This window comes from Accipiter gentilis, chromosome 9, assembly GCF_929443795.1.
Source record: "Accipiter gentilis chromosome 9, bAccGen1.1, whole genome shotgun sequence".
In the NCBI taxonomy this organism is placed as follows: Eukaryota; Metazoa; Chordata; class Aves; order Accipitriformes; family Accipitridae; genus Astur; species Astur gentilis.
In genome coordinates this window covers 973,210-996,716 of record NC_064888.1, presented here as the reverse complement: position 1 = coordinate 996,716, position 23,507 = coordinate 973,210, and the positions used below count along the sequence as shown (strand labels likewise).

Here is a 23,507-nt window from a genome sequence, read left to right as displayed (position 1 = left end):
CGGCGAGGCTGCCGCACCCAAGATGGCGGCGGCGGCCGGAAGTTCCTCCTCACCCGCTTCCGGTTCCGCCGTGTGGACCCTGAACGGGCTGCGCGCGGACGGCTCCCGCGGTACCGGGGGGGGTCTATAGGGGACCGGGGGGGCGCATGGGGGGGGGGGTTGGGGGGGGTACAGGGGGTCTGGGGGGGGGTTACAGGGGGTCGTGAGGGCGTGTAAGGGGGCCTGGGGGGTGTATAGGGGGTCTGGGGAGCCTAGAGGGGGGCTTGTGGGCTTCTCTAGGGGGTGCCGGGGGGGCGTAAGCGGGGGCTTGGATAATCTGGGGGGGTCTGGGGGCGCATAGGAGGTCCTGGGGGGGCATATAGGGGGTCCTGGGGGGTCTGTAGAGTGTCCTGGGGGGGGTATAGGGAGCTCCAGGGGAGCAGCTGGGGGGGGGCTCTGGGGAGCGAGGGGGCCTATGGGGGGGCTGGGGGCATTTCTAGGGGGTCTGTAGGGGCCCGGGGGGGGCTGTAGGGCTCCCTGGGGGGGGTTATGGGGGGGTCCACGGGGACGTAAGAAGCCCTGGGGTGGGAAGAGCTCTGAAGGGGGCGTGGCAGGCCTCTATAGGGGGGCTCTATAGGGCCGGGGGTGGGGGGCAGGAGGCCTGACCTGAGCCCCCAGCCCCCCCCCCCGCGGCGTCCCGCCATGCTGCCGCCGCTGCTGCTGCTGGTGCCAGTGCTGGTGCCGGTGCTGCCGGGTACCGTGGAGGTGACGCGGCCCCGCGGCGTCTCCCTCTCCAGTGAGTGACGGGTTTGGGGGGGGTGACCCCGGCATCTGACCCCCCCCAAACCGCCCCGTATATACGTCCATGTGCCCCCTCCCCGCCCCCCCCAGACCATCACTTCTACGAGGCCTCGAAGCCCTTCACCTGTCTGGACGGTTCCGCCACCATCGCCTTCGCCTGGGTCAACGATGACTATTGCGACTGTCGTGATGGCTCCGACGAGCCCGGTCAGCCCTCTCCCCGCACCCCTGAACACCAGGGACACCCCCCGGGGGACCCAGGTGTCCTGACCGCTCCCCCCCGCTCCCCCCCCCCAGGGACGGCGGCGTGTCCCAATGGCCGCTTCCACTGCACCAACGCCGGGTACCGGCCCCAGAACATCCCCTCAGCCCACGTCAACGACGGTGTCTGCGGTGGGTCGGGGTCCCTAGGGGGGCTTCGGGGGAGTGGGGGGGACACGGGGGTCCCTGGAGAGGGGGTCAGGGCATCCCTGAGGTTTTGCTGAGTGGGGTCTCAGCTCCTGGAAGGGAACTGGGGTCGTGTCCCCCCTAAGCTCTCTGTGGTAGAGAGAAGGGGCGGGAAGGTGCTTGTGAGGCCTCGGAGAGAGGTGGTGGGGTCCCAGGGGAGTTTTTGGGGGTCCCGGGGGGGGGCTCTTGGGTGTCTCTGAGAGGTGTTGGGGTCCCAGGGGTGGTTCTGGGGGTCCCAGAGGGTGGAGAGGGGAGGTCCTGGGGGGGCTCCTGTGTGCAGGGCTTTCTTTCGGGGGCTTCTCTTGGGTGCAGGGGGGTCCCGGGGGGGCTCTTGGGTGTCTCTGAGAGGTGTTGGAGTCCTTGGGGGGGGGTCTGGGGGTCCCCAGGGTGCTGAACACCCCCCCCCTCACCCCCCCAGACTGCTGCGATGCCACTGACGAGTACGACAGTGGAGCCGCCTGCGAGAACACCTGCAAGTGAGACTGGGAAGAACTGGGGGGGGGGCAGCGGGGGGGGGGCGTCTGCATGATGGGGTGCCCCCCCACCCACCCTCCCCGTGCCGGTGCCTGCAGGGAGCTGGGCCGGTGGGAGCGGGAAGCCCTGCAGCGCCGGGCAGAGGTGGCACGCGAGGGATTCCGCATCAAACAGCAGCTGGTGCAGGAGGCGGCCGCTGGGCGCCTGGAAAAGCAGGTACCTGGTGGGGGGGGGGGGGACACATGGGGGGGCCCACGTGGTGTGTAGGAGTCACACAGGGGTCTTGAGGGGGAGTATGGGGGGGTGTAGGGGAGCTGGGAGACGTGGGGGGGGGGGGTCACCTGAGGGATGGAGGGGGTGCTGGAGGGGCATGTGGGGGGCATAGGAGTTATTGGGGGGCATGTGGGGGATGTAGGGGTTCTTGGGGGGGCAGGTGGGGGTCCCATGGGGGTGTGGGGGGCCCCTCGGGGTGTTTGGCTTATGTGGGGGAGCTGAGGAGACAGGTGGGGGGGCCCACATGGTGTGTGGGAGTTGCACAGAGATCCTGGGGGGTGGCATGAGGGGCACATGGGGGTCCCATGGGAGATATAGGGGGTCTCGGGGGCATATGGGGGACATAGGGGTTCTGGGGGGCACATGCGGGTCCCATGGGGGTGTAGGGGGTCTTGAGGGACGTGGGGGGGCACGTGGGTGTCTCAGAGGGGACATGTAACGCATAGGAGTCGCACAGGGGACACCAGGGGTCCTGGGGAACGTGTAGGGGTTATGGGGGGGGGTGTGGGGGGTCCTGGGCTGGGAAGCGTTGGGTTTGGGGGTGCAGGAGGGGTTTTGGGGGTCCCGGGGTGCTGACCCCTCTGGCAGGGGCGGCTGGGGGGGCTGCAGGAGACCCGGCGGGGGCTGGAGCAGCGCGTGGGGACCCTGCGGGCAGCCAAGGAGGCGGCCGAGGGGCCCGAGCGGGCGGCCAAGGAGGAGCATCAGCGGCGCTGGGAGGGTACGGACCCCCTGGGGGCCGGGGGGGCTGGGACCCATGGGTGGGGGTGAGGGGGTCCCCCAGATGCCTGAGTCCCTGTGGGTGGGGGTCTCCTGGGCACCTGGATCCCCATGGGTGGGGGTGAGGGGGTCTCTGAGACGCCTGGGTCCCATGGGTGGGTGTGGGGGTCCCCCGGACACCTGGGTGTTGGTGTCGTCCCCCCCCCCCAAAACAGCGTCTCTCCCAGCAGAGCAGCGCGCAGCGGCGGCGGCGGCGCAGGAGGCAGCGCGGGCGGACGAGGCCTTCGCTGAGCTGGATGCCGACGGGGACGGGTGGTGAGCTGCGGGGGGGCGGGGGGCACGGGGGGGTGGTCTCCAGGTGGGGGGGCACAGCACCCAGGACCCTCCCTCACCCCACGACCCCTCCCCAGGGTGACGGTGGCGGAGCTGCGCGCCCGCCCTGAGCTGGACACCGACGGGGACGGCGCCGTCTCGGAGGAGGAGGCCCAGGTGGGACCCCCCCCCCCCCCGCACCCACCCCCAGGGCCTGGGGGAACCCAGGCGTCCAGGAAGGTGACCCCCCCCCCCCACACACCCCCCGTGTCCCCCCCACCCCAGGCGCTGCTGGGGGACCCGGCCCCGGTGGATGCTGCCACCTTTCGTGACCGTCTCTGGGCCACCATCAAGCACCACTACCGGCCCCAGGTGGGTCTGGGAGGGGTGTCCAGGCTTTTGGGGGGGGGGGGGGGGCTCCAGGGTTTTGGTAGGGGGAAGCCTTGCTGCCTCCCACGTTTGGGTAGGTGCTATGAGAAGTTGGTATGGGGAAACTGAGGCACGGGGGTGAGGGACAGAGCCTGATCCACCCCCCCTGCACCCCCACCACCATGTGCAGGGCCAAGCCGAGCCCCCCCCGCCCCACCCCGAGCCCCCCCTGGAGGAGACTCCCCCCGAGGAGGAGGAGGAAGAGGAAGAAGAGGCTGAAGAAGAAGAGGAAGAAGATGACGGTGAAGGCCCTGAGGAAGAGCTGAAGGTGGGGGGGGCCATAGGGTGCAGCTGGGTGTCCCCCCCCACCCCACCCTGCTATGGGGGGGTTGGGCCCCCACTCCTGACCCCACTGTCCCCCCAGGTGCCCCCCCCGCAGCACCCTGAGGAGAAGGGTCCTGAGGAGCCCCCCCCAGCACCCCCCTTTGATGCTGCCACTCAGGCCCTGATTGATGGTATGGGGGGGTCCTGGGGGGTTTGGGGGGGGGGTCCCTGGGAGGTTTGAGGGTCTCAGGGGGGGTCAGGGTTTATCTGGGGGGGTGTCCTGTGGGGGAAAGGGGGGTTCTTTGGGGGAGTAATAGGGTTTTGGGGGGGTATGAATGCTGGGAGGAAGGGGGGGTTGTCTCTGTGTTGCTGGGGGGGGGGGGGGGGGCTGACCCCTCTCTGCCCCCCTGGTGGGGGTCCAGGGCTGATCCCTGTTTGGGGGGCCCCCACAACCCCTCCGTGCCCCCCCAACCCCTCTGTGCCCCCCCAGCTGCCCAGCAGGCCCGTGAGGAGCTGGAAGAGGCCGAACGAGCCCTCAAGGAGGCTGAGGAGTCCATCAGGTAGGGTGGGGGCCTGGTACCGTCCCCCCTATCCCCCCCAAAGGGGGGAGTTAATACCCCAAAAACCACCTCTGTCCCCTCCTATTGGGGTGGGGGGGACACACACCCCAAAAACCCTCCTGGGGAGGGAATACTGCAAAAAAACCCTCGGGGTGGGGGGTTAGTACCCTGAATACCTGTCTCCCTTTGTGCCACGTGCCTCAGTTTCCCCCAGAGCTGAGGGGGGTGGGAGTGGGGTCTGGGCTCTGGGGGCAGGGGGGGTCTGGGTGTGTCTCTGCCGTGTCCCCCCCCGCCATGACCCCCCCATCCCGGCAGGGCCCTGGAACAGGAGCTGGCCTTCGACTTCGGCCCCCAGGGCGAGTTCTCCTACCTGTACAACCAGTGCTACGAACTGGGCACCAGCGAGTAAGGGGGCTGGGGGACATGGGGGGATGGGAGGGGGGGGCAGGGAGAGGGGACAGGGGGGAGGTCTTGGGGAGCCAGGTAGGGGGGACATCAGGGGCATGGGGGGGTCATGAGAGGGGGGATTACAGGGGACGTGGGGGGTCATGGAGGACTGGGTATGGGGGACAGCTGGGGGGGCAAGCTGGGGGACAGGGGGAGGGGTTGGGGGGGACACAGAAGGGACATTGGGGGGGGTTGGGGAGAGGGGAGTTGGGGGGGGGTTATGGGGAACCAGGTCTGGGGACACAGAGGGGGTCTCTGGGCACGTGGGGGTGCTGGGGGGGCACGGGGGACTGACTGGGGGGACAGTGGGGCTGGGGACATGGGGGAAGCCAGGTATGGGGAATGTGGGGGGCAGTTCTGGGGGACACGGGGGAGTTGGGGTCCCCCCCCCCCCGTGTCCCACCCATGCCCCCCCCATCACCGTGCCCCCCCATCACCATGCCCCCCCCTGTCCCCAGGTACATCTACCGCCTCTGCCCCTTCAAACGCGTCTCCCAGAAACCCAAACACGGTGGCGCCGAGACCAACCTGGGGTAAGGGGACCCTCGGGGACCGCCAGGGCCCCTGGCGGTGGCCCCTGTCCCCCCCTTCACATGTCACCCCGTGTCCGTGTCCCCCCCCCCCCCCCCCCCACAGGACATGGGGCGCCTGGGCCGGCCCCGAGCACGATCGCTTCAGCGCCATGAAGTACGAGCACGGGACGGGCTGCTGGCAGGGCCCCAACCGGGCTACCACGGTGAGGCTGTCCCCATGTCCCCCGGGGTGTTCCCACATCCCCTGCGTCCACCCCGGGTGCCCCCGTCCCCAAGGGTGCCCCATGTTCCCTTGAGGTGTCCCCAACCTCCCAGCGTGTCTTTGTCCCTGGGTGCCCCACGTTCCCCCAGCCCCGGAGGGGGTGTCCCTGTGCCCTTGGGGTGCCCCGTGTCCCCAAGGTGGGGGGGTTGTCCCTGGCCCCCCCACTGAGCCCCAGCGCAGGTGAAGCTGTCCTGCGGGACGGAGACGGCGGTGACAGCCACCACGGAGCCCAGCCGCTGCGAGTACCTGATGGAGCTGGTGACGCCCGCGGCGTGTCGCACGCCCCCCTCGCACGAGGACCACGATGAGCTCTGACCCCGGGTACCGCCGTCCACACACACACCTCCCCTCCCCCCTCTCGCACGAGGGAACCCCCCAGCTCGCACGAGGACTCCCCTCGCGTGGCCGCAGTGTCCTGGCTGTGTGCCTATTTCCCCAGTGGGGGGGGGGAACCGTTCCCTCAGGGGGACAATCTCTGCTGATCTTGTCCCCGGCAGGGTGGGGGGGGGCTGAGAGCATGGTCCCTGCCTCAGTTTCCCTCACCCACAGCCCTGTGGGAGCTGCCAGGACCTCAAGGGACCACAACCCCCCCTGCCAGGACCTTTATCGGGGGGGGGGGGGGCACACAGGATAACACTGTGACTGAGCCGGGGGTGGGGGGGCCACAGGCGATAATAACTGGTTCCTCCCCATAGTGGGAAGGCAGGGGGGGTGGGGGGTGGGGCGGCCGCTTCTATCACTCTCCAAACCGAGAAATAAAAATAAAAATAGAATTTAAAAGTGATATCCATACCCCCGCCCACCCCCCACCCCCTGCACCGGGTCATAGCTCGTCCCGCGCGGCGCTGTCGAGCGGGGACTGGAGCACGTCGGAATTCTGGGCCTCCCGCCGCAGCTCCTGCTGCTCCTTCATCTTCTGGGACTTGGCGCGGTCCCAGTCGGTGAGGGTGGCCTCGTCGTCCCACACCACCGAGGTCTCCGTGTCGCTGACGTAACCCTCCTCCCCTGTGTAGTGGGTGGGAAACACCAGCAGCGGCTCTGCCGAAAATGCCACCAAATCCCTCTTGGTAAAATGTTTGGTGTAGTCGGCGCTGGCAGGGAGGAGAGAGAAAAGGTCAGGGGTGGGGAAAAAAAAAAAAAAAAACAAACCAGGAAAAGGGTTTTTCCCAGCAGAATGCAAAGGGATTTTTTTTTTTGAAAGAGAAACAGTCCTGAGGAACAGGGAGGGGAGGTCCCAGGATGCCGGCAGGATTTGGGACGATGAGAAAATGGCGCTGAGGGAAGCGATGGCAAAGGGACAAGAAACCGGATCCTGAGAGACAAGAAAAGTGGTTCCCAAGGGATGAGAAACTTGATCCGAGGGGGGAAATGGATCCAAAGGGCCGTGAAACCATCTCCCACAGGACACAAAACTTGTCTTCGAGGGGACTGAAGGGACAAGAAACTCGCTCTGAGGGAAACTGCTCCCAGGGGACAAGGAACCTGTGACCAAGGGAAAATAGATCCCAAAGAACAAGAAACTGTCTCCAAGGGGAAACAGAGCCAAGGGGACAAGAAAAGTGGTTCCTAAGGGACAAGGAACCGGCTCCGAGAGGGAAATGGATCCAAAGGGATGTGAAACCATCTCCCACAGGACACGAAGCTGTCTTTGAGGGGAAACGGAGCTGAAGGGACAAGGAAAATGCTCTGAGGGAAACAGATCTGAGGAAAACGGCTCCCAAGGGACCATCACCACAGGGAAACAACCCCAAGAGGACACGGAAAATGGCTCCCAAGGGGGAATGGATCCTGAGGGACACAAAAAGTGGTTCCCAAGGGACCAGGAACTGGCTCCGAGGGGGAAATAGATCCAAAGGGACGTGAAACCATCTCCCACAGGACACGAAACCGTCTCCAAAGGGAAACAGAGCCAAAGGGACAAGAAAAGTGTCTCCCGAGGGACAAGAGCCCCCTCTGAGGGGGAAATGGATCCCCGGGGACAAGAGCAACTTCCCCAAAGGGACAAGAAACGGGCTCCGCAAGGAAACTCCTCCATCCCCGGCGGCACACGGATGCTCTCCCCCCGACCCGGGCACCCAATTCCGTCCCACCCCCCCCCCTCCCCGCCGGACTCACAGCGGGTGTTTGTCGAACATGACGGGCAGGAACTCATCGACGGGCAACATCTTGCCCAGCGGCTCGGCCGCCAGCAGCTTGCGAGCGCCCCGCAGCGAAAGGACGTAACCCAAAGTCCAGTAGGAATAATCCGCTTCCACCAGGTTCCTCACCCGCGGCACCGATTTCTCCGGACGTTCCACCTGCATCCGCTTCCTTCCGATGTAACTGCGGGAGAGATGGCACCTTCGTTAACGGTGACGAGTCGGTTCCCGGTCCGGGGTAATTAGCAACGAGGCTCACATGAGGTCCCAGGTCAGCCCGGCCGCCTCCAGGTCGTGCATCAGGTTCATCAGGCGTCGCTTGAAGAAGATCTCGAAGCGCAGGTCGTCCTCGAACACCACCGACTTCTCCAGCCCCCTCGCCACGATCTGGGATTTAACGGAACAGGGAAATCCTCCCAGTTCTCCCGCGAGGCCGGAGGGACGGGAGCGGCTCCAGGGCTGACACGGTGCCCGGCAGGAGCAGTGTTGGCACCAGCCACCTCCGACACCTTCTCCCAACACGTGACAGCGGGCCGGGCCTGTTGTCCCCTCGGGATCAGGGACTTGTCCCCATCCTTCCCTTTAGGATTAGTCCCAGTTCTTCCCTTCGGGATTAGGGACTCATCCCCGTCATTACCGTTAGGACTAAGGATTTGTCGTCTTCTCTGCCATTAGGATTAGGGCCTCATCCCCTTCCTTCCCGATGGAATTAGGGGCTTGTCCCCATCCTTTCCCACAGGATTCAGGACTTGTCCCCTCCCTTCCCATCAGGATTACGGATTTGTCACCTTTCTTACTGTTGGGATTAGGGACTCATCTCTTTCATTAAGATTAGGGACTCCTCCCCTTCCTTGACATTGCAATTAGGGACTCGTCCCCTTCCTTCCCAGTGGGATTAGGGATTTCTCCCTTTCCTTGTTGTTGGGATTAGGGACTCATCCCCTTCGTTACCATCAGGAATAGGAATTTCTCCCTTTCCTTGCTATCAGGGATTCATTCCCATTGGGATTACGGATTTATCCACTTTGTTACCATCGCAATTAGGGATTTGTCCCTCTCCTTGCCATCAGGGTCAGGGACTTGTCCCCCTTTGCTCCTGCCGGGACTAAGGCCTCATCTGCCGCCTTCCCATCAGGATTAGGATCTCAACCCCTTCCTTGCCGTCGGGATCAAGCCTCCCCCCCCCCCCCCGCCAGATCGCATCCTTTCCAGCCCCCCCGACAGCCCCTCACCTCCTGCCAGACGCGGTAGTGGCTGAGGAAGCAGCCCAGCTCCCCCTTGGTGAGCGGCCGCCCGTGGTAGGGGTCCTTGTACCCCGGCAGCATCCGAATGCCCAGCGCTTCCACCTCGGAGCTGTTCATGGCTCTGCAAACCAACCGGCTCGATCCCGAAGGAAAATCCCAACCGCCCCGCCCCGGCCAGGAGAGCGGCTCCAGGGTCGACCCGGCACCGCTTTCCCACCTTCCTGGACCCTCTGGGATTTTTGGACTCACTTGCCATCCACCGCCTCCACCAGCTTGCAAGCGATCTCCTGCTCGTAGAGCGTCCGCAGCATCCGCTCCCGGCGGTCCGCCCGCCGCTGCAGGTTAATCATGAAAACCTGAAAGGGAAGGAAAATACCCCAAAGTCAGAGAGGAGGAAAAAAAAAACCCACCCCAAAATCCAGATGATGGCGGGAATGACACAGGACCCAAAGCCAGAAGAGAGGGGGGGGAACCACCCAAAAATCCAGAAAGGTGGGGGGAATCCCCCAAAATCCTGAAGGGAGAGGAACGATAACCCCCAAAAACTAGAAGAGAAGGGGGGGAATCCCCCAAATCCCACCCGGCAGCGCAGGCAGCCTCAGCTGGGGGGCGGCGCTCACCTCATCGAAGCCCATCTTGTCAGGGACCTTGGGGGGGACCCAGACGTGTGGGGACGGCTCCGCCGGCGGATGCTTCACTGCGGGGGGGAAAGGAGGGAGAAACCCGGCTCGCCCAGCTCCTGCCGGAGCCTCCCAGGAGCCAGGGTGGGCCATGGCCGGAGCCAAGTTGGGATAAACCACTGGATCCGGGCACGGAGGCACTGGGAGTGAGGCCTGGCCCTCGCTGCTCACCCATGATCTCCAGCTGGACGTGCAGGAAGCTCTCCGCCTCGTCCCGCAAGGTGCTGTGTGACCGCAGCGGCACCGGCAGGAACCCGTACACCTCCCGGTTACAGACGAACATCTGGACTTCTGAAATTAAGCCGGGATGGAGTCAAAGTTAAGCCAAAGCCAACATCAGCCCAAAGCCAAGGCCAACGTCAAGCCAAAGCCAGCCCAAAATCAAAGCCAAAGCCAGCACCAGCCCAAAGGCAACGCCAACCCAAAGCCAACGCCAGCCCAAAGCCAACGCCAGCCTAAAGCCAAGGCCAGCCTAAAGCCAAGGCCGAGGCCAACCCAAAGCCAACGCCAACCCAAAGCCAAAGCCAGCCTAAAGCCAAGGCCAATGCCAACCCAAAGCCAATGCCAGCCTAAAGCCAACGCCAACCCAAAGCCAACGCCAACCCAAAGCCAACGCCAACCCAAAGCCAACGCCAACACCAGCCCAAAGCCAAGGCCAACACTGTCCTCCCCAGCTCCTCACCCGCCTGCCGGCAGGAGAAAGCAAAGACAATGATGTCGTCGAAGGCCCAGGTGTAGTCGGGGTGGGGTGGATAGAAGGCGAGCGCCCGCGAGGCCTCCTTCCGCAGGTCCACCAGGAAGGTGGAGTGCACCATGGGCACTGCGAAGCAGCCCCGGCGCTCCCGCTTTCGGATCGGCAGGTAGGCCGGCGTCCGCCTGTAGTAACCCTGGAGGAGGCAGGAACCGCCTGGGGGCTCGACTCGGCCCCAGGGAGCAGCAGGATGGAAGGACATGGCACCCGGGGGACCGAGGGGATGCGGCACCCTGCGGACGTGCCACCCAGGGGATGTGGAGCACCCAGTGCCCAGAGAACGTGGCACCCAAGGGATGCAGTGCCCAGGGAACCTGGAACCCAAAGGACCTGGAGAACCCAGCACTCAGAGGACCCAGCACCCACTGCCCAGGGCATGTGGCACCCAAGTGACCTGGAGAACCCAGCACCCAGAGGACCCAGCACCCAGGGGACCTGGAGAACCCAGCACGCAAGGTACGCAGTGTCCAGAGAACCCAGCACCCAGAGAACCTGACACCCAGGGGATCCAGTACCCAGGAGATGCAACACCCCTTGCCTAAGGGACATGGCACACAAGGGACGCTGTGCCCAGAGAACCCAGCACCCAGAGAACCTGGAGAACCCAGCACCCAGAGGACCTGGCACCCAGAGAACCTGGAGAACCCGGCACCCAGGGGACTCAGCACCCAGAGAACCTGGAGAACCCAGCACCCAGGGGACTCAGCACCCAGGGAACCTGGAGAACCCGGCACCCAGGGGACTCAGCACCCAGAGAACCTGGAGAACCCGGCACCCAGGGGACTCGGCACCCAGAGAACCTGGAGAACCCGGCACCCAGGGGACTCGGCACCCAGAGAACCCGGAGAACCCGGCACCCAGAGCACCCGGAGGACCTGGCCCTCACCTGTGCCGTCATCCCGCACCAGAAGTTGGAGTAGGCGGCGCGCGAGTCCAACATGGGAGCCACCACCGTCTTGTTCTCCGCCATCAGCAGCCCCAGGGTGTCGGGGTTGATCAGGACGTTGTCGGCGTCCAGGAACTGCCCGACGGCACCGAGATGCCCGACCAGTGGCCGTCAGCCCCCGAAACCGTCGCTGCAGAGCTGTGGCCCCCCCCCGCCCTGCCCCGAGTGCCGGGACCCCCTTACCAGCAGGTAGTCGGCCCAGTTGGCGCGGGCGGACTCCAGCGCCGCTTGACGCAGTTTCATCACGTGCTCGTAGCGGGAGGGGGACCAGTGCTTGGGGCCCTCCTCGTCGGGGTACCACCTGGGGGGGGGGGGTCCACGCTGCCCTCCTGCCCTGAGACACGCCCCCCCCCAGCCCCTGCACCCACTCACCCGCTCCACGGGGACCCCCTGAGACCCGGCACCCACAGGGGACACCCCCCCCTGAACTTGGGCAGTCACAGCCCACAGGGCTCCCCTCAGACCTGGGCACCCACAGCGACACCCCCCCCAAACCTGGGCACTTACAACCCCTAGGGACCCCCCCCCCCCCAAAACTGGACACTCACAGCCCACAGAGACAGGCCCCCCCCCCCCCAACTTGGGCACCTACAACCCACAGGAACCCCCCCCAAACTTGGGCACTTACAACTCATAGGGACCCCTCAAAACCTGGACACCCACAGCCCATGGGGACCCCCCCAAACCTGGGGACCCCCCCCGAACTTGGGCACCCACAGAGCTCCCCCAAACCCAGGCATCCACAGGGACCCCCCCCAAACGTGGGCACCTACAATCCACAGGGGCCACCCCTAAAACTAGACACCCACAACCTACAGGGACCCCCCAAACTTAGGCACTCACAGCCCATGGGGACACCCCCCCCCCCCGAAACTTGGGTACCCACAGGACTCCCTCCCAAACCTGGGCACCCACAGGGCCCCCCCCCCCAAAACTTGGCCACCTACAATCCACAGGGAATCCCTCAAAGCTAGACACTCCCAACCTATGGGGACCCCCCCAAACCCAGACACCCACAGGGACCCGCCCCAAAACTTGGGCACCCACAGGGATCCCCCCCAAACCTGAGCACCCACAATCTATGGGGACCCCCCCCCCCAAAACTTAGGCACTCACAGCCCACAGGGACACCCCCAAAACTTGGGCACCCACCCACAGCCCACGGGGGACCCCCCCCTCCAACCCCAGACTCCCGCAGCCCACGGGGCTCCCCCGTGGCCACCTTCCCCCACCCTTCCCGGTCCCTCCCGTCCCTCCCGGTGCCCCCCCCCGGCTCCCATCGCCCCCCCCCCTCACCTCGGCTCCTCCATGGGCCGCCACTCCACGCGGTGGTAGAGCCCCCGCACCCCCCCCCAGCCACTCCCGCAGCACGGCCGTCGTGTTGTCCACGCTGTGATCCACCGCCACCCTGCGCGGACAACGGCACACGGCACACACACCCCCCCCCGCCGCCACCATCAGTCCCCCGGCTCCCCCCCGCCCCCGCCAAAACACCCGACCTCCCCCCCCCACGCGTGTCTCGCCCACCAGAGCGCCGTCCGCTCCTTGGGGTGCCGCAGCCGCTCCAGCGCTCCCAGCGCGGCGGGCAGGGCGTGGGCCGCGTTCCTCGCCAGCACCGCGATCGTCACCCGGGGGGGTCTCAGGTCCGATTCGGGATTCCACCGTTCCTCGGGGAAATACGCGTGGACGCGGAGCGGGCCCGATCCCGGCCCCGCCGCCAGCACCAGCAGCGGCAGCAGCAGCCGCGGAGGGACCGGCCGCGCCGCCGCCATCCTGGGCAGACCCCGCCCCGCCCCGCCAGGCTCCGCCCCCTCCGCCGACACGACACGCCCCCTCCCCGCCGGCGCCAGCGGGAAGGAGGACACGCCTCCTTTTGGCGCGCCACGCCCCCTCTCGGCGCGCCACCCCGCGGCGAAGCCCCCCCCCCAATCTCCCCCTGCTCTGCCCCATTTCAGCCCCTTCTGCCCCACATCTCTGCCCCCCCCCGCCCCATTTCCCTCTCCCTCCGCTCCCCCACCTCCGTCCCTCTCCCCCACCTCCGTTCTGGCTCCCCCCTGCCCCATCTCGCCCTCCTCTGCCCCACACCTCTTTCCCCTGCCGCCATATCCCCCCTCTTCGGCCCCATCTCTCTCTCTCTCCCCCCACAGCTTTGTTGTGTGTGTCCCCCCCCAGCACACTCCGCACACATCGGCCATTTCCAATCACTCAGTTCTTCACTGAACATGACCCACTCCCGGTGGGGCCAAAGGGGTCCCGCCGGACCCCGCAACAGGACACGACCCCGCTGACTCCCACCCAGGGAGGGGAGGGGGGGTCACAACCAGCGGGGGGGGGGTGTCACAACCAGTGAGGGGGGTCACGGCCGGTACGGCAATGGCAGGTCCTCAGCCCATCTCCTCGTAGAGCAGCTCCTCGGTGCTCTGCGGCAGGGAGAAGCCGTCGGCGTAGAGGTTGTGTCTGTTACAGCATGAGGCCTCGGCCAGCGCTGGAAGAGGGAACGGGAGTCATCCTCAGTGCTAAACTTCACCTTCAAAATGTCACTTTCAAGTACTTTCACCTCCAAAATGCTACTTTCAGGTACTTCACCTTCAAAATTACAAGTATTTTCACCTTCAAGCTGTCACTTTCAGGTTATTTCACCTTCAAAATTTCAAGTACTTTCACCTTCAAAATGCTACTTTCAAATATTTCACCTTCAAAATCTCACTTTCAGGTATTTCACCTTCAAAATGTCAAGTATTTTCACCTTCAAAATGCTACTTTCAGGTATTTTCCCTTCAAAATCCTACTCACAAGTTTTCAAGTAAAATTCTCAAAATCCAAAAACCACACGGACCCATCTCGGCCTGTTTTCACCCCGGTTTCACGCTTGGCCGATGGAAAACCACCGACAGTTTTACAACCGGGTGAAGTCCCTTTCTCGCCCGTCCCCGCGGCCGTTGCCCACTCGCTCACTGCCCATAACACCTCCCCTGTTCGACGCTGTATGAGGCGGCATGAACACGCAGCCCTGCCATGACATCATGCCTGTAAAATGAGATGATTTTCCACACCACCCCCCCACCTCGGCTTTGGCCAGCAGGAGGAGGTTTAGAGGTTCCAGCCAGTGAGAGGGGGAGGGAAAGAAAACTGGCAGGAAGAAAATAATTCAGCCTTGGGATTCTGGAACGGACCAAGTGCAACAGCTGGAAAGAAACTTGAATGTACAAACATGGAAATCACCATCTAAGGGCTTAAAAAAAACCCCCAAAAACCAAACCCCCCCCCTCTGAATCTCAGCCGGGTACAGAAAAGCAGTAGCGACGATTTGGCGACTGGAAATATTTTGATGGGGGAAATATTTTCACTGGGCAACGCAGCCCCCCCTCACCTCTGCCGACAGCCCGCAGCAGCACGGCCAGGACTGTTTCTTCGTAAATATTTTCCAGGTTAATGATGCCACTGAAGTCGGCGAACACGAAGCTCTCGTACTGCGGCAGCTCCTACGCGGTGGGGGAGGGAAGAGTGGGGCAGCGTCACCGTTTGTGTTCCCAGTGAGCCGTGAAACCGGCAGCCAGGATGGGAAGAATTGACGGGAATTGGATAAGCCTCCCCCCAAAAAAATTGGGCAGAGCAAGGCCAGGGTCTACAGCAGCGCCCTCGGATCCCAGAGGAGCCCCTCTTCCCCATGGCAGAGCACCCTTCACCTCCAAAAAGATCCCTGGGACTTGCTACGGAGGGAATCGCTCCAGCAAGCGTTCCGGCACAGCAAATGGGAAGATGTAAAAAATAAAAAAATAAAAAAAAAGGAATAAAATACAAATAAAGGAGAATGTTCTGTTCTGGGAAACATCTAAAGGACGGTCACACCCACGGCGGCACAGAACAGAACATGACTTGTGTCCATTTGGAGGAGATTTTCGGGATGCCGTCTAGGAGAGAGCTGCGGTTTGGCAGCCTGCACCATGGCGGCTTGAATTAAAAGCTCTTTTCTGCAGAGAGACGGTTCCTCAGCGCCAGGACGCTGAGGGAAGGAGTCGCTTTTTCTTGCTGAACTAAAACCCGCTTGTTTGAGCCCATTCCCTGCCCCCCCCAGCCTGTTGCAGGCACGACCGTACCAGCTTACACCCGGACTCCAAATGCTTCAGCAGAAAAGGAAGAAAAATCCGGACTAGCCACTCCTGAGCGAACCGCTTCCGGACGGAGCTGCTGTCGTAGTCAAATTTCTGCAATTCAATTCAGAAACAGGATCGATCCCTTCGCAACAAACTCACGTCTGTGGTGTGAGAGCAATGCAGAAATGCAGGGAAACGCAGCAAAGCGGGGTGGGTGTTCAACAGAAAAAAAAAACCAAAACAAACTCCACCTAAATAAACCCATCAAGAGCGACCCCCGCCTCACCTTCAGCACCCGCTCTTTGACTTTCCCCAGCGCTTGGGTGAGCCGGCGCCGGCCTGCCACCTGGCCGAGGTGCTGCTGCGAGAGCTGCAGGAAGGTGTGGGTGGCATTCTCCATCAGCTGCAAGATTAAACAAAAAAAACCAAAAAACACCTCGCTGAACCGATACCGGGCGTGCGGGACCCAGGATTTTGCTCCACATCTCGCCCTCCCCAGCCCCATTGTGAGTCCCTTCCTCCTTGTTCAGCCAACTTGCTGGGTTTTGTTTTTCTTTTTTAAACTAAGAAAATATTTGCAGATTTTTGCTTCGTGCCTTTGGAGCAGCCCAAGGAGAAACGGAGTACGAGGCAGGGAAGCGAGCGGCTGAGGCCGGAGCCAGAGCCCCCAGCGTCGGACACCCCCCACCTCTCCGAGCGTGAGCACCTACTTGCTGCATGAGGTTCTGCGCGCCGAGGACCAGGCTCGTCACGCCACGGAAGCCGAACCGCTCCTCGAGCCCTCGCAGGCTTTCTCGATACAGGTCGGCCTCCTCGTAGCACAGGTGCATGACGTGGGGCTGCCAGGACGTTCTCCCCAGCGTCAGAAGCTACGTCAGAGCAGCAACACGTCACTCGGGCGGCGCGCGGCATCCCCGCCTTTGCTCCCTGGGGTTGTTGGGATCCCCGGCTCCGTATTCCTGCTCTCCGCGCCCCCGTTCCCTCCCTGGAGCACGGACCACCAGCACGTGCTCAGGGAAAGAGCGTGAGCCCAAAGCGTCCTCCGACATCTCCCCAGTGGCCCAGAGACCTGAAGCTTAATAAAGCTCAACCCTGTGAGAACCCTCCTGCCGGGATTTGACACCGATTCAAATGAGCTGCCGCGCTGCGACGCTGCTGATGCCTCAGGAATTGGTCCCGCACCCACAACGGCCGCGGCGGGGCTGGAAGAGAGCAGCTGCCTTTGCCGTCCCGTTCCCGCATTACCTCTTTCTGCAGGACGGTGACGGGAGAGCTCCGGATGAGTCCGATCATCTCATCAACCCTCTGGGCAAAGAGCGAGCGAACCACCTCGACTCCCGAGCTGATGGGACGCATGAGTTCCTCCATCACGCACTCCAGGTGGGGTTCCACGCTCTGGCTGCAGCACGACTCCGCCGGGCTCTGCACTGCGGCTGCCAAGAGAGAAAGCTGTGGGTCGCCCGACGGACCGGACCGTGCTCCACGCCGCGCTGTGTTCCACGAGGCACAGTCACACCCGTGGGGCTCAGGTTCGGGTAGAAAACGCCACCTGAGATCTCCCACCCAGAGCCCCTCTTTATTACACCCAAATTCGCCATAGCTGTTGGTCGGCAGTTCCCAAACCGACACTATCCAAGCCAGCACTTCACAAACTAAGGCCTGCAACTAGAGGCGGACGAATTTCACGGATTTGTCCAGGTCTTTTTTATTTTTGAACCTGAGTTTTTGCCTTTTATCCCAACGTTTCCCCCTGTTTGCCCAACCTTGGAGTTTGCTGGCTATCTGATCCTTCAGAGTCAGCATCTGATCCAGGTCGGGGCGAATTTTCTTCTCCAGCTCCATCTGTAGTTTTTCTTTCTCCTTCTGAAAACCTTTGAATTCGCTGGCAATTTCGCTGAGGATCAGGGCATAAACCGCCTGGAGAAACTGGGCAGGTGAACCAGAGAAAGAAGGAACAAAGGAGAGGTAAGACAACTTTTGGGAACGTTACCGTTACCGGGCTTACCACTGAACAAAAGCCCACCTCCCATCCGGGTCACGCTGCTAAAATTCCTTGACTCATCCCACTTCGTTTCACCCAACCCAAATATCAAGTAATTACTTCGTCCCTCTCCATTACCACCATCCCCTCACTGCTGATACGTGGAACCAGCCACACCGCTCACATGCCACAATGCTCCACGTTTTTCACTCTAGCCATGGGAAGTGGCCCCGGAACGAGCCTCTTTTGTCCCAATTGTTCTTTATTTGAGAAGTTTAGACCTGATGCTCCGCTCTCCCTTCGAGCACGCCGGTCATCACCGCATGTGCCAGCGTCGGCACAGCCCTGACTTTCGGGTGCAAGCGACGCCCCGGGCATTCACCTGGAGCCACAGCTGCCGCCGTCTCCTTTCTGACCCTCTGATGCTCGGGAGCACCTGAGAGCGCAGCACCGGCAGCAAATCCTCCATCAGCACGTTTCCGAGGATCTAAAACCCAAAACGAGCGGCTGAAACCACCTTGGAGCAACAACCTCGCTGGAAAAGCTCCTGTCTCGGAACGCTTTACCAACCTCAGGTTCCGGCCCCAGGAGAAGATCCCCTGCCCCGTAGCGGCCTCTCTCTTGCCTGTAAAACCGCACAGCCTCGAGGAACGCCTCCGCTTCCAGAGAATCCCTCCTCTGTAGTTCTGAGGACAAAGGACAGGTTAGTCCTGGCGACATTTAATCGAGGGCGCTAAGAGCAATTCCCACCAAACCGTGGGAACACAGCAGCTAAAAACTATTCCAAGCAAGAATAAAGGCCGCAAGCGGTGCTCGCCCTCCGGGCACAAACGTGGTGAGATTCCACTCACGCTGCCTGCTCCATGAAAAGATCCCCAGGGCGGAGAGCTCACGGTCTCGGACCTCGCCGCTTCGTTAGGCGGCACCCACCCACTTCGGCAGCCTCACCCGTGCTGCGGTAACGAATGCCATCCTGAAGAGCGGCCTTCCAGATCCGTCGCGATTCCGTCGAGTCTGCGCAGAAGCAGAAATGCCTCCGGAAGGGATGGTAGAGGAAAAACAGAAACTCTCCTGGCGGGTCGGCGAAGGGGCTGCCACCTTGGGGAGGAAGGAGAGAGGAAGGAGTGCAATGTACGCTGGCGCTGCAACAATTTTGAATTAAATCTCTACAAACTCTTGCAAGCTTCCCTAGCGGTAAGGCTGCCGTTCATATTTTCATTCAGGAATACCAGTTTATGGATAAAATAAACCGCCGTCCTTCAACAACGATCCAAGGCCCCACCGTGTCTCAGCCGCTCATTAGAAAACAAGGGGGATCACGCCCCACCAGACATCGGCCGACAAGCTGGGGAAACGCCAAAGGGACGGGATCAGCTGGCGTGGCCTTTGCCAAGGTGGGCGGCTTTTCCTTTTTTTAGCGTTAATAGACGCAACTAACAGGAGTTTTGGCGCAGCGTGGTAAACAGCAAGAACCATTCACAGGGGAGGAGTATGAATGTTTTGTTCCAAGAGCAGATTGGTAAAGGCTCGCCTCCTTTTTAACCAGTATCTGCAGCAGACTGAAAAGATCCCAATTCCATTACGTTTTTATTTTAAACGGTGCGGTCTGTACTTTAAAACAACAACGGTAATTTACAAGTGTTTGCAACCAGATATAAACTCTTTTATAGTAGGCAGCTCTCTAATAAAAGCCAGAGGGCTGCATGCTGAAGAGCTGAACAGAGAAAACCGTTTGAAATGAATTTCAGTCACTGGCAAAGTTTCTCTGCAGCTGCTTCTGGTTTCGTGCCACTCGGGTTTCAGATTTTCACTTTCCAGCTGGCCGAGTCAAGCTGTGCAGGCTGCCGGCAGCCCCGAGCACAGCTGTCTGCCGGGGGAGGATGCCAGAGGATGCGGAGAAACAAGGAAAACAACAGATTCAGCTGCAGGAGATCTCAAAAGCGCCAAGTCTGGGCAACACCGAAAGTTTAGCCCCGAGCATTATGGCCCTGCCTACACCTAAGGAAGTTTCTCATGTGACTTTTGGCGCAGGGTCTCTTGGCCGGACACAGAACCTGCCTCGTGCGTTCACCTCATCCCCCTTCGTCACGCTCCGAGGTGCCGAACCGGACTCCACTCCTACCCCAGCCACAACCTATATCTTAACCGTCGACGCATCACAGAATTACCTGCAAGTCCTTGGCACAGATCACCGAGCGATTCAGCGTATTCACTCGGCGAAGACAGCAGCAGGTAGCCGGAGAGAGCGGTCGAGCCTCTGGGCTCGCAGCCTTTCCTCAGGGCCTGGAAAAGAAATCAAAGGGTAAGTCCTCAGCGAGGGTTTGCGGGCGGTGATTTAATTGTTCACACCGACCGCAGAGCGGCTGGTGACGGCGAGCAGGTTCGTTTCTCATGGCTTCGCTTACGCCAGCTTCAAAACTCAGTACCTCTTTCGCACGAAAGAGGTACCAACAATTAAAACAACAGAAGGATCCAACGCAACGCGGTGATCCACGGTGAATTTTAAAGGAAACGGAATATATTAAGGATTCTCCATGCAAAGAGAATGGTTGTTCAGCCGCGCGGGCAGGAAGTGGCAGGCTTTTACATGAGCGGCTGGTCAGGGGTATCTGCATGGCCCCGTGCACACCTCTGCTTCTGCCTGCAAGGGATGAGGTTTTCACGAGCTTTGACCACAAAAAATCCTCCGTTTTACAATCTCTGCAGCAGCAGCTGCGGGAGCATGTTTACCTCTTCGCTTTCGAACCACCGCAGGGTAAAATCTCCAAGCAGAATGAAGTAATTCTCCTGCCAGCTGCGAGAATCGCCGTCATACTGGGAGAGCAATCCCTCGTGCAGAGCGGCGTCGGGCGGCCCCCGGAGCTGAGGACACACGAGAAAAGAGCTGGAAAAGGTGCAAAGCGTCAGCACTGTGGGGAGACAGACCCATCGCCCAGTGCATACAAGCTGGCCCCAGCCAGACCTTTTGCTACCAGGGTTGCAAAGATAATAGTGAGAGGCAGCGGGACATGGACATCTAGTGGTGGTGAAAAGCTAAAAAACCAGGTTGTCACTCTCGGTGACAAAACCGTGGTGCTGCTGTAAGGGCTTCGACGGTCTTTGGCACCCATCTGTGAGCTAGACCCTCGGCTATTGATCCCACCTTCTCATCTCTCTTAAAACACACTCCTAAGTATTTACTTCTAAGCCACAAAAGATAAAAGTTTTCCCTAGCAACAGGTCGCTGTTCTGCGTAACATTCAACTACACGATGAAGCTGCAACGAGACAGGGAACAGCAGCCGTGTCTTCCCAGGCACCTCAGAGACAAGATGGACCTCAGCAGGTTCACGTCCCTCGCGGAGCCTTTTACCTCTCTTGGCAGGAGCTGCGGGGCCGGTTTCCCTTGGGGGTCCAGCTCCCCTGAGACCTGTCTCAGAAGGGCAGTCGCCAGCTGCCTCCGGTAATAGGGCACGAAATTCTTCATCATGGCATCCGCGCGACCTGGGGGCACAGCAAGGACAGAGCCCGTTTTGGGGGGCACCCTCCTGCCAGAGGAGGCTGCTCGCTCCTTTTAATTAACGCTTTTTTTACTCTCCTCTAAGGACAGCAGTGGAAGGCGAGCGCTAAGGCATGAAGCAACCTCTCCGTACTTCAGGAAATAAAGAGTTAGGGCTCCTTTCTTTCTTGCACTTGTCACTGGACCCCACTCCCAAACCGCAGGCGCTTTATCACCCCGGGAATGCAGCCAGCGTAGCCCGGGAAGGCGCCTGGTCAAAAAAGGATCTGAAATGTCAGAGGGTCCAACACTAATCAAAATTTAAAAAGGCTTCTTATGTGCCACTGCTTCTCCAAACGCTTCTTCCGCCAGCTGGGAAGATGGAAACAAGAGAGCAAATTCATCGATAGCAGAGTTACTGACATGTCACGCCCTGTAGGCTTGAAAGAATCGGATAACAAAGCCGCAGTCTGAAGCTCTGGAGGCATCTTACAGCCCAGAGAAACGCGTCGCTCAAGACACCGGAGGAGGCAGGGAGTGCAGCGAGCCGACGCTCTAAGGACGAGGCATTTCCCAACCGTCCCTCCGAGAGCCATCCGAAGAGGAAGGTACCAGAGACGAGGGCTCGGAGACTCCTTTCGCCCGCTCCGTTGGTTTTTGTCCAACTAACACCTTAAAACCAACGGCTAAATCAAATTTCACATCTCACCAAGCCCAAACGTGAGCTCAGTGAGCACCAACCCAGTGCTGGCAGCCTTGCGGTGCGGAAGGAGGGCTGACACCGCCAAGGGAGCCCTGCCGCGACTCGCTGCAAACAGAATTTGTATTTCCACCCCCCCAAAAAAAAGCAACGGAGACAGCCAAAGTCCTTTCTTACCTCTCAGATACCTGCGCTGTCTCCCATTCAGAGGGCTCGAACACCTTCCTCCCATCTTCGGCCTCAGCGCGCTCGCTGCCGGCCGGGCTCCGAGGCCGGGCTCAGTGGTGGTGAGGGGACGTGCCACATGCCGGCTTCTCCGCCCGGCAACGCTTTTGCTTTTCCGTCTCTCTCCCCTCCAGTTCATCGGTTCATAAATATTCAAATAAAGTCTCGTATCGAACCCCCTCCCCCTCACAAAATAACCCTTAAAGGGGCAGCGGCACCTCTGCGGCTTCCCACCCCTTTCTAACAGTTTCCCCCCAAGTTTTGCGTGCTAAAACTGTACTCATTTGGTTTCCAATTTATTTTTGAGATGGGGCGAATTTGTGCTCGGCCACATCCCAGCTCAGGGGGTCCCACTTTTGCAGCAGGACGGCACTAGCTGTCTCTTTGCTCACCCGCACGTGCCATTTCCATCCTAGAAACAATTGCTGGTTACTGTTAATTAACACAGAACTATTCAAGACGAGACTGCATGCGCTGGAATTTAAATTTAGGATGCTAAAGCAGTTCAGGCTGTAAATTTACACAATGCTAAGAAAGGCACAACTGGGTTTACCCAAATTTGCTCTCGGTACTCCATGCTTTGCCCACCTCGTCCCCATCTCGGCTACCAACAGCATGAGATTCCCCAAAACCAAGGGAAGGGGGTAAGGAACTCAGAAACGACGCAGAAGTGACCGAGTGGGATACAGCATGGGGATTTTTCTGAGTTATTTCCAAATTTGAGAGTGTATCATGGAAACAGCCCTGCTCGCTGCTGTGCTCCACACCTGCTCTCGCTTCCCTAATCAAGCTTGAACGAAATCTGTCGTTTCGACCGTTACGCAACCGGTGGTTTTTGATACCCTTCGCGCCCCACGGGACGTGTAGAAACAGGAAACTCTGAGCAGAAATATCCGGCACTCGCATCGGCCCCCAGGGTGGTCAAAAAGCCCAAATGCTTTTAATAGAAGGAAATCGGTGGGGGATAGTTTAGAAAAAGCCATAAAGCCGAGTGGAAAAAGGTTTCGGAATCACTGGAGGGATGACACGGCGCGGCCGCACAAGAGAAACAGGTTTCTACAGACACAGCACCACAGACCTGATGCGTGGAAACTTACCACCACGCGTTTTTGGACTCACGTTTGCCAACACCACCTCATTAAAACTTATATCGTTTGTCAGGTCCCAGAACAGGGAATCGCATTATTTTCAATAATTTGCATTAGATTTTAGTTTCAAAGTCTCGTCCACGCACATCTGCTCTGCTAGTTTACTTTGCGTTTTTAAGATGCGGAGCTCGGCTATCGGGCAGACACAAACGTGATTTTAGTCACGTTCTTGTTTAACTCGCAAACCCTGATGCTTTCTGCCTGGATCTCCTTAAAAGCAGTTTCGGAGATACCAAGAACAGCCGCTGACCAACCCTGCTTCGCAGCTCCCACCAGAATCTATACGTAACCCCCGGGAAGGCAACACTAAAGATGACTACGGACAGCAGCAACAAACCCCGGGTACGTCACTGACGAAGGCTGAATCGCTTGTAGTCTGGTAGGCGCCGACTCCGCGGCTCAAAGATGCCGTCGAGAGGGACGGCTGCGTCCGGTACTGCCGGCTCAGGGCTTTTACGCTCCAAGTCCTGTCCAACGGCTTTGTGATGTACCTGTAAATATCCACGTCCAGCCCAGGAACCTCAATTCTTGGAGTTTTTTTCCCAAATCTGGCATGGAAGCGCTGCGCTTCCTAGAGCATAAAAGACATAGGAACGCCGTTCCTTTCCCGCTGCACCAACAGACA

General features: G+C 60.7%; 3 protein-coding genes and 1 long non-coding RNA gene across 5 annotated transcripts; 1 reads left to right on the top strand and 3 right to left on the bottom strand.

Annotated features, from left to right (window-relative positions):
* Positions 1-46: 46 nt before the first annotated feature.
* Positions 47-6,150, top strand: PRKCSH (protein kinase C substrate 80K-H). Of its 2 annotated transcripts, XM_049811300.1 has the most exons (17): positions 47-110; positions 658-775; positions 871-987; positions 1,078-1,173; positions 1,646-1,703; positions 1,800-1,917; positions 2,563-2,692; positions 2,919-3,006; positions 3,102-3,180; positions 3,289-3,375; positions 3,563-3,700; positions 3,797-3,887; positions 4,187-4,256; positions 4,572-4,661; positions 5,162-5,236; positions 5,340-5,439; positions 5,679-6,150. In XM_049811300.1, the coding sequence occupies exons 2-17, from the start codon at positions 682-684 to the stop codon at positions 5,811-5,813; spliced, it is 1,566 nt and encodes a 521-aa protein (XP_049667257.1). In that variant the 5' UTR covers positions 47-110; positions 658-681; the 3' UTR covers positions 5,814-6,150. The 2 variants fall into 2 exon arrangements, with proteins under 2 accessions (XP_049667257.1, XP_049667258.1); XM_049811301.1 differs by lacking the exon at positions 47-110 and having other exon boundaries at positions 571-775; positions 2,922-3,006.
* A 104-nt stretch (positions 6,151-6,254) lies between these two features.
* Positions 6,255-13,107, bottom strand: COLGALT1 (collagen beta(1-O)galactosyltransferase 1). The gene is given in 13 exon segments (XM_049811299.1): positions 6,255-6,589; positions 7,614-7,820; positions 7,896-8,023; positions 8,869-9,001; positions 9,130-9,236; positions 9,501-9,577; positions 9,732-9,851; positions 10,243-10,447; positions 11,198-11,332; positions 11,441-11,558; positions 12,554-12,609; positions 12,611-12,665; positions 12,785-13,107. Coding segments are annotated over 13 exon segments (1,854 nt in total). The 5' UTR covers positions 13,030-13,107; the 3' UTR covers positions 6,255-6,321.
* LOC126043233 (uncharacterized) lies at positions 10,591-11,191 on the bottom strand. The gene is made up of 4 exons (XR_007507360.1): positions 11,030-11,191; positions 10,948-10,988; positions 10,706-10,746; positions 10,591-10,641 (listed from the first exon to the last, which is right to left on the bottom strand). It is a non-coding gene; the product is annotated as an uncharacterized LOC126043233 (long non-coding RNA).
* Positions 13,108-13,299: 192 nt separating the features above from the next.
* Positions 13,300-23,201, bottom strand: NIBAN3 (niban apoptosis regulator 3). The gene is made up of 14 exons (XM_049811297.1): positions 21,687-23,201; positions 20,684-20,814; positions 20,063-20,194; positions 19,501-19,615; positions 18,281-18,430; positions 17,903-18,018; positions 17,715-17,819; positions 17,115-17,277; positions 16,597-16,784; positions 16,062-16,220; positions 15,638-15,754; positions 15,355-15,462; positions 14,628-14,739; positions 13,300-13,742 (listed from the first exon to the last, which is right to left on the bottom strand). The coding sequence occupies exons 1-14, from the start codon at positions 21,871-21,873 to the stop codon at positions 13,642-13,644; spliced, it is 1,884 nt and encodes a 627-aa protein (XP_049667254.1). The 5' UTR covers positions 21,874-23,201; the 3' UTR covers positions 13,300-13,641.
* Between the last annotated feature and the right edge of the window lie 306 nt (positions 23,202-23,507).

What these genes read in the sequence shown, in the direction of transcription:
- NIBAN3 (XM_049811297.1), bottom strand. Translation starts at nt 21,873, where the DNA reads ATGAACTGGAGGGGAGAGAGACGGAAAAGCAAAAGCGTTGCCGGGCGG. An exon ending in GGTGGTTCGAAAGCGAAGAG is followed by an intron (nt 19,616 to 20,062) that starts GTAAACATGCTC and finishes TTTCTTTTCCAG; the next exon opens with GCCCTGAGGAAAGGCTGCGA. An exon ending in TGGAGTCCGGGTGTAAGCTG is followed by an intron (nt 14,740 to 15,354) that starts GTACGGTCGTGC and finishes CCCACCGCGTAG; the next exon opens with GAGCTGCCGCAGTACGAGAG.
- PRKCSH (XM_049811300.1), top strand. Translation starts at nt 682, where the DNA reads ATGCTGCCGCCGCTGCTGCTGCTGGTGCCAGTGCTGGTGCCGGTGCTG. An exon ending in TGATGGCTCCGACGAGCCCG is followed by an intron (nt 988 to 1,077) that starts GTCAGCCCTCTC and finishes CCCCCCCCCCAG; the next exon opens with GGACGGCGGCGTGTCCCAAT. An exon ending in GCCCTGAGGAAGAGCTGAAG is followed by an intron (nt 3,701 to 3,796) that starts GTGGGGGGGGCC and finishes CTGTCCCCCCAG; the next exon opens with GTGCCCCCCCCGCAGCACCC.